The sequence below is a fragment of the Miscanthus floridulus genome, chromosome 19 (genome assembly GCF_019320115.1).
Source record: "Miscanthus floridulus cultivar M001 chromosome 19, ASM1932011v1, whole genome shotgun sequence".
Lineage (NCBI taxonomy): Eukaryota > Viridiplantae > Streptophyta > Magnoliopsida > Poales > Poaceae > Miscanthus > Miscanthus floridulus.
In genome coordinates this window covers 99,985,085-99,992,483 of record NC_089598.1, presented here as the reverse complement: position 1 = coordinate 99,992,483, position 7,399 = coordinate 99,985,085, and the positions used below count along the sequence as shown (strand labels likewise).

At 47.2% G+C, this 7,399-nt stretch overlaps 1 protein-coding gene across 1 annotated transcript; it reads left to right on the top strand.

Moving 5' to 3' along the window:
- The first annotated feature begins 430 nt into the window (after nucleotides 1–430).
- LOC136528540 (auxin response factor 17-like) lies at nucleotides 431–7,167 on the top strand. The gene is made up of 15 exons (XM_066521516.1): nucleotides 431–1,234; nucleotides 1,341–1,707; nucleotides 2,396–2,514; nucleotides 2,670–2,768; nucleotides 2,860–2,916; nucleotides 3,011–3,166; nucleotides 3,303–3,387; nucleotides 3,484–3,577; nucleotides 3,685–3,849; nucleotides 3,920–4,042; nucleotides 4,299–4,374; nucleotides 4,562–4,709; nucleotides 4,821–6,013; nucleotides 6,360–6,550; nucleotides 6,653–7,167. The coding sequence occupies exons 2-15, from the start codon at nucleotides 1,650–1,652 to the stop codon at nucleotides 6,846–6,848; spliced, it is 2,760 nt and encodes a 919-aa protein (XP_066377613.1). The 5' UTR covers nucleotides 431–1,234; nucleotides 1,341–1,649; the 3' UTR covers nucleotides 6,849–7,167.
- Nucleotides 7,168–7,399: the final 232 nt, after the last annotated feature.

The window sequence follows — 7,399 nt, the reverse complement described above, 5'->3', positions numbered from 1 at the left end:
TGTGCGTCACTCTTGCTACGCTACTGCTTGCTTCCACTCGCTGGGACTCTGCTACCCCGGCACAGCACAGCACAGTAGTCCTCACTTGGCAACAGCATCCGGTAGTAGTAGTAACACAGAGTTTCCACAGTGCTAATCGTGCTTCCGTACCAGGGCAGGCATAATGGGGGATCAGTGAAGCTAAGCACCTGCCAATCAAGCATCAGCATAATAAGCATACTAAGACCGTCTCCTACGACCGCTATCCAAAATACAAGACACATTTCACGTTTAGATAGTGCTACAGGTAGAGGGTTCAATATTTATTTTTGGTCTTATCAATAACATACTTAAAAGAGAACCTTTTTGTAAATATGTCTTCGTAAGAGAAGATATTTAAATTTAGGTTATATTTCTCCTTACACTTAAAATGAGTATTTCGTATAGCCACAAGCCAAGAGAGGACCGACCGAGCGATGAGGACGTGAGGGCCTCAGGCCTGAGGGGAGATCAGGAGGGTTCGGGGAGCGGCACGCGGAGCACTGTTCATGTGCGATTGCACGTCGCGCGCAGCGCAGGCGGAGCCACTGAACCAGCTGTAGCTGTACTAGGGGAGAGGATCAGAGGAGTAGTAGTAGAGCCGAGTGGAAGGAAGCAAGGACACAGAGAATTGACAAAAATCACGCGAGGGGAGGAGAGAGAAGGGGGAGCACCGGAGCAAGAGCAAAGCTGAAAAAGAGGAGCACCACTCGTGGGGTGGGGTTAAAACCCCGAGAACAAACTTGGGAGCAGCAGCGGCCAGCCGGAGCGAGCGAGACCGAGGGGGGAGAGGAAGCAAGCAACGAGACGAGCGAGCAAGCAAGCGAAAGCATACCAGAGCAGCAAGCAGAGGGGCGCGCTTGTCCCTCCCTGCAAGGCGGCTGCAACTGTTCCAGTTCCAGCAAGCCCCTCTCCCAGGCTCTTCTGCGTAGTAGTATTGCCAGAGCAGCTGCAGCCGCGCCCCAGCGTCTGCGAGGAGCAGGGAGCGAAGGGGAGAAGCGGCGGCGAGCGGGCGAACATGCTTGGCGCCCCTCCCCGGCGCCGGGCGGATCTGCCAGAGGGCGGCGGCCGGGGCGCGGGCGGCGCGGTGCTAACCGCCCTCGACGGACCTCGCGGCCGCGGGATCTGACGCAGCGCCTGCCTCCTCGAATCGATCGACTCCTGCAGCGGCGGCGGCCGAGGCGCCAGCGCCGGGTTCTCTCGGCTCCGGGACAAGGTAACCTTTTCCTCTGCGCATTCTCGCTGCTTAAATATCGCAGCCAGACCGACCTTTCCAAGCAAGTGACATGCTACAACCTTTGTGTTCCTTCCTCTGATTATAGAAGGGAAAGATTGCGGCTGCGTTTGCTTGGGTGCCGCGCCGGTGGCGGTAATCTTCGGGAGCCGCAGCTGCGGCACGCGGTGGAGGGGAAAAAACAGAGAGAGAGAGAGAAGGCTGTGCCTGCCTGCCTGTCTCTCGCGGTGACTTGGCGAGGAGGAACTGGGAAAGCAGCGAATGGTTTTTGGGAAGGCGCTGTGATTTGGCCTGAAAAGGAGGAATCTTTCCTTCCTCTTCGCCTTCCTTTGCCGGCTCTTATATCGCCCTCATCAGATCGGCGGCACGGTTGCTGCTTCCTCGGCAACGGGCGAAAATGAGGCTCTCGTCGTCTTCCGGCAGCGTCCTCCCGGCTCAGCCGGGCTCGCCGGAAGGTACTCTCCTTCACCTGCTCTGCTCTGCTGCGCCGACTTCGACTTCTCGTTGGTGTCTTGTTCATTCATTAATGCTCTTTACGTTCGTTGTTTCCTCTTCCGTATTAGTTTCAGTTGGAGTTGTAGGACTGCTATTTGGTTTCTGTTTGTTCCTAAATGCCTCGCTTTAAAGTTTAAACCTGCTCTGTGGCCGTGTGTGTGATCCTGCAGCAGCGACCCAGTGCGACGTGTTTGATTTGGGAGGGTTATCTGGATTTGTTTTGATGATTTTTTTAAGGCGTTACTGTCACGAACTCGGGACCGTTTTTTCTTTCGATTTTGGCCCCCTTTTTCTTTTGTCTATTATTAGTTCTTGCTGTCTGTTGATTTCTTGATATTTCTCTTTCCCAGGAATAGATTGATATGTATTTCCACCCGAGTTGTTGGTTGTTTTCAATTGAGATGAAAAGAATAGTCCCCTATCGTTGCAGTTTAAGGACATTTATTATAAGTTAATACACCTTCTTGATTCTCAATTCTATCACTTAGAATTGGAATTTATGTTGTATCATCCACTTTCTGAAACATTTTTTTTTGTTGGCATAAGCATATGTCACCAAGTTCATTCTCCCTTGATATTTCGTTCCTGAAGAAACTTGCAGTATTGGATCTTGTTTTGACAACAAAACAAATACTTCTGCCATTACAGCTGTGGAGGAGCACAAGTGCCTGAACTCGGAGTTGTGGCATGCCTGTGCCGGCCCGCTTGTTTCCTTGCCCGCGGTGGGTAGCCGGGTTGTGTACTTCCCTCAGGGCCACAGTGAGCAGGTTTGTGCACAAAGCTCACCATGCCTGTGAATCCTATGTCCTCTTCCAGTTTGGCTGTCAAGCTCAAACCCCCAATTATCCCCTGCCAGTATTTCCAAAACTCGAAAAATTCTCCTTTTTTTACACTAGTTTTTTTTGGTGAATATCTGCTGCAGGTAGCAGCATCAACAAACAAGGAAATGGAGTCTCAGATCCCCAATTATCCTAATCTGCCGCCACAGCTTATATGCCAACTGCATAATGTGACGATGCATGTAAGTTTGGAGCCTTGGAACACTTTCTCCTTAAGTTGAGTAACCTTAGTTTTGTGTTTCATTATTATCTTTGTTATTTCTCTTCTTTCAGGCTGATGCAGAGACAGATGAGGTATATGCACAGATGACACTACAACCACTCAACCCGGTAAATTATGTTGTTTCTGCCTATTTGTGTCATATAGCATGCAAGCTCCTGTTTGTATCTATGAAGAGTAATATTTGGCTTGCTTTTTGTGCAGCAAGAACTGAAGGACCCATATTTACCTGCAGAATTAGGTTCGGGCAATAAACAGCCAACAAACTATTTCTGCAAAACATTAACAGCAAGTGACACAAGTACCCATGGTGGGTTCTCTGTTCCCCGTCGATCAGCTGAGAAAGTGTTTCCCCCACTGGTATGTGCAACTTCTCTCAAATTTCAAGTTCATTATTTATGTTGATTCTGTTACAGAAAGTGAACTTCTCTCAAGTTTCAACTTCATTATTTATGTTTCCTCCACAGATTGATCTAATTTGCCAAATACTATGTAGGATTTCACCCAGCAACCTCCATGCCAGGAGTTGATGGCAAAAGATCTTCATGGCAATGAGTGGAAATTCCGTCACATCTTTCGTGGTAAGCAGTTTTTCATTTTTTCCTTTTAACTCTGTTTCTTGTGCATTCAATGGTAAGTGCTATTGCATAACCTTCTAAATACCGTCCTTAATGCAGGTCAGCCAAAGCGGCATCTTCTAACTACAGGCTGGAGTGTCTTTGTAAGTGCAAAGAGACTCGTTGCTGGTGACTCTGTCCTTTTATATGGTATGTTCATACTTCCGGCATTCCAAACAATCACGTGTTCTCTCTTTTTTTCCTCTCGTTCCAATCAGATAGTTTCTTTTTGGTTGATTTTATGTCTCATTGCGTTGTCAGGAATGACAATAACCAGCTTCTGCTGGGAATTCGTCGGGCAAATCGGCCACAAACAGTCATGCCATCTTCAGTCTTATCAAGTGATAGCATGCATATCGGTCTTCTTGCTGCAGCTGCTCATGCTGCTTCGACAAATAGCCGGTTTACAATTTTCTACAACCCAAGGTAGGACCTCTATAATCACTTATTTTTTGGGCGTTTTTCCTGTCAAATGTTTTAACATTTGCTTTTGCAGGGCAAGCCCTTCAGAGTTTGTCATACCGCTTGCAAAGTATGTTAAGGCTGTTTATCATACCCGTATATCTGTGGGGATGCGTTTCAGGATGCTTTTTGAGACAGAAGAGTCTAGCGTTAGGAGGTAAGTTCAAATCTGTTTGCAACTTCACCTTTTATGTTTTACCTCTTAGTTCATTTGCCATTTTAATTTTTCTTTCTCTACCATTTTCCTACACATTGCCTGTCTAGTTTTGAGGATTACTGCATTCGCCAATAAGATCTATGGCTTAGGCCGCATGTCAATATACCGCTTTCCTTAACACTGAACATTGAACTACTGTATATGCAGTCATAAGTGGTATTAGCAGTCTAATCAGATCAAATACATTCAATTCCAGATACATGGGGACAATTACCGGAATCAGTGATCTTGATTCTGTTCGGTGGCCAAATTCACACTGGCGTTCTGTTAAGGTATATTTTGGACCTGTGCTTCTCTTGTTTCCTCTGCTTACTATACAAGCCCTTGTCCACCATGTCTGTTGCAAATTTTCAGTTGAAAAAACGATACTACTACAGTGCTCCCTTAAAATTTGTTCTCTCAGAGATACCTACTTCATGGTTTTGTATTATCACAAAATTTACGTGTGAATGAATATAGGTTGGCTGGGATGAATCAACTGCTGGTGAGAGACAGCCAAGGGTGTCACTATGGGAGATTGAGCCCCTGACAACTTTCCCAATGTATCCATCTCCTTTTCCGCTCAGGCTCAAGCGTCCATGGCCAACAGGCTTGCCTTCTCTGCATGGTATGAGGTGCAGTTATGTTTAGCTAGCCTTTGTAGATATGTTAGCTTATTAAATAATTTTGCAATATGCATTCTATCGCCAATAACCTTTCATGTGATGTCTATCCGTAGGTGGGAAGGATGATGACCTGGCAAACTCTCTCATGTGGCTTCGAGATACAGCAAATCCTGGTTTTCAGTCGTTAAATTTTGGTGGACTTGGTATGAACCCTTGGATGCAGCCAAGGTTGGATGCTTCCTTACTTGGTCTGCAACCTGACATGTATCAGGCGATGGCCACAGCTGCTTTCCAGGATCCAACAAAGCAGGTATCATCACCCACAATGCTGCAGTTCCAGCAGCCACAGAACATAGCTGGCCGCGCCACGCCACTTCTTTCAAGTCAGATTTTGCAGCAAGCACATCCTCAATTTCAGCAGCAGCTGTACCTTCAAAACATCTCCGAGAGCACAATCCAAGCGCAGGGTCAGTCTGAGTTCCTCAAACAGAAGCTCCAACGCAGCCAGTCATTCAATGAGCAGAAGCCCCAGCTGCATCCCCAGCAACAACAGCAAGAATCACAGCAGCAGCAGCAATCACAGTGTCTGCAAGTCCCTCAACATCAACAAATGCAACAACAGAACATGACCAACTACCAGTCTGTATCTAATGCATTATCAGCATTTTCTCAGCTGTCGTCAGCCTCTCAGTCTTCACCTGTGGCACTGCAAACAATATTACCGTTCTCACAGGCACAGAGCTTTACAGACACCAATGTAAGCTCACTGTCTCCATCCAACACCAACACCAACACCATGCAAAATACACTGAGGCCATTCTCATCAGAAGCAGTTTCTCACCTCAGTATGCCGAGGCCCACTGCGATACCTGTCCCTGACCCATGGTCATCGAAGCGAGTTGCGGTGGAGTCTTTGCTTCCTTCTCGGCCCCAGGTTTCGTCCCAGATGGAACAATTGGACTCTACACAAGCTAGTATACCTCATAGCTCTCTGTTGGCACCACTTCCTGGAAGAGGATGCTTGGTGGATCAAGATGTGAACTCTGATCCTCAAAATCACCTCTTGTTTGGTGTTAGTATAGATTCGCAGTCACTGCTAATGCAAGGAGGCATCCCTGGTCTCCAAAATGGGAATGATTCAACTGCTATACCTTATTCCACTTCCAATTTCCTGAGCCCTTCCCAGAATGATTTTCCTTTGGATCATACTCTAAATTCTTCAGGCTGCTTAGATGATTCTGGGTATGTGCCGCCATGTTCAGATAATTCTGACCAAGTGAACCGACCACCAGCGACCTTCGTGAAGGTGGGTAATTTTTTTTACTGGGAAGGGATCCATGTTTCTTTTGTGAATTGAACTTTATTTTTTATGTGCTGCACATGTTATTGCCAGAATATTTAACTATTTGCTCACAACTGTCTGAAATTTGTTCACTGCTAATGCTTTACAATTTTTAACCATTATATCTGTTGAATGTAATGGATAATCACGCAATTAAGCTTGTAGAGCATTTTATTAGAAAACAATGGTATACCTGTTTGCACTTGATATAAGAAGCTAGTCTCTGAGAAGTTCTGTTTTTTTCTCCCTAATCTATTATAACCAACACTGGCACTAATCTACTACACATTTGCTTCTGTTTGAATAACAGGTTTACAAATCTGGAACCTACGGAAGGTCGCTTGATATCACTAGGTTTAGTAGCTATCATGAGCTCCGTAGGGAACTAGGGCGCCTATTTGGCCTTGAGGGCCAGTTGGAAGACCCTTTGAGATCAGGCTGGCAGCTTGTATTCGTCGATCGTGAGGAGGACATCCTTCTCGTGGGCGACGACCCTTGGCAGTAGGTTCTCACGACCGTCTCGATGATGCATCCTGAACACTTCCATGTATTTCTTTTCCACACTCTTCCTCACATTGCTGCCCTTTGTAACCCAACCTGCAGGGAATTCGTGAGTACGGTGTCCTGCATAAAGATACTCTCGCCGCAGGAGGTGCAGCAAATGGGCAAGCAGGGGCTGGAGCTCCTGAGCTCAGCCCCTGCGCGGAGGCTAGATAACAGCTGTGACGACTACGTTAGCAGGCAGGAATCGAGAAGCCTGAGCACCGGGATTGCGTCCGTCGGATCGGTCGAGTTCTGACGAGCCGAAGATAGGGCGCCCGCAGCAGGAGCAAGTTACATGCCCTCAGGTTAGGGCTGAGGGCTGGTCTGCGACCCAACCCGCGAGCTTGTTTTGCACTTCCAATGGTCTAGTGACCTTGGGATGGATGGAGCTGGAATGGAAGTTCAGCGCGGACCAAGCCTTAGCTCCCCGAATTATGTACCATCTAATAATTCTGTTCGTCGTATGATATCATCAACTCCTAAGTAGAAAACTACCAACGGCGGGTGCCCGCTGCAGTTGGTATACATGCTGAAACTTTGTTCTTGTATGGAGAAATACTAATCCTGTGAATGTAGCCAGTCTCTCTAATGATGGATCAGGTACCCTCTTGTTGCCTAGCAGGCTAGCGCACAGCAAGCACATGTCTGGTTTTTTCATGTTCCTGCAGGGCAGCTGCACGATGATTGCGTTTTTTGTTCTACTCTGAGCAATTGTGGCATGCAGCAACCAGACAGCAGGAAGGGGGTGGTCCTGTCCTGTCATCCTGTGTGCATTGCACCATTGTCCATTGGCAAGTGAAACGTGCT

Bases quoted from the DNA above. Each gene is read 5' to 3' on its own strand.
- LOC136528540 (XM_066521516.1), top strand. From the start codon at position 1,650: ATGAGGCTCTCGTCGTCTTCCGGCAGCGTCCTCCCGGCTCAGCCGGGC. The intron at 4,710-4,820 runs GTATGAGGTGCA...GTCTATCCGTAG, and splicing joins AGGCTTGCCTTCTCTGCATG to GTGGGAAGGATGATGACCTG. The intron at 6,014-6,359 runs GTGGGTAATTTT...TTTGAATAACAG, and splicing joins CACCAGCGACCTTCGTGAAG to GTTTACAAATCTGGAACCTA.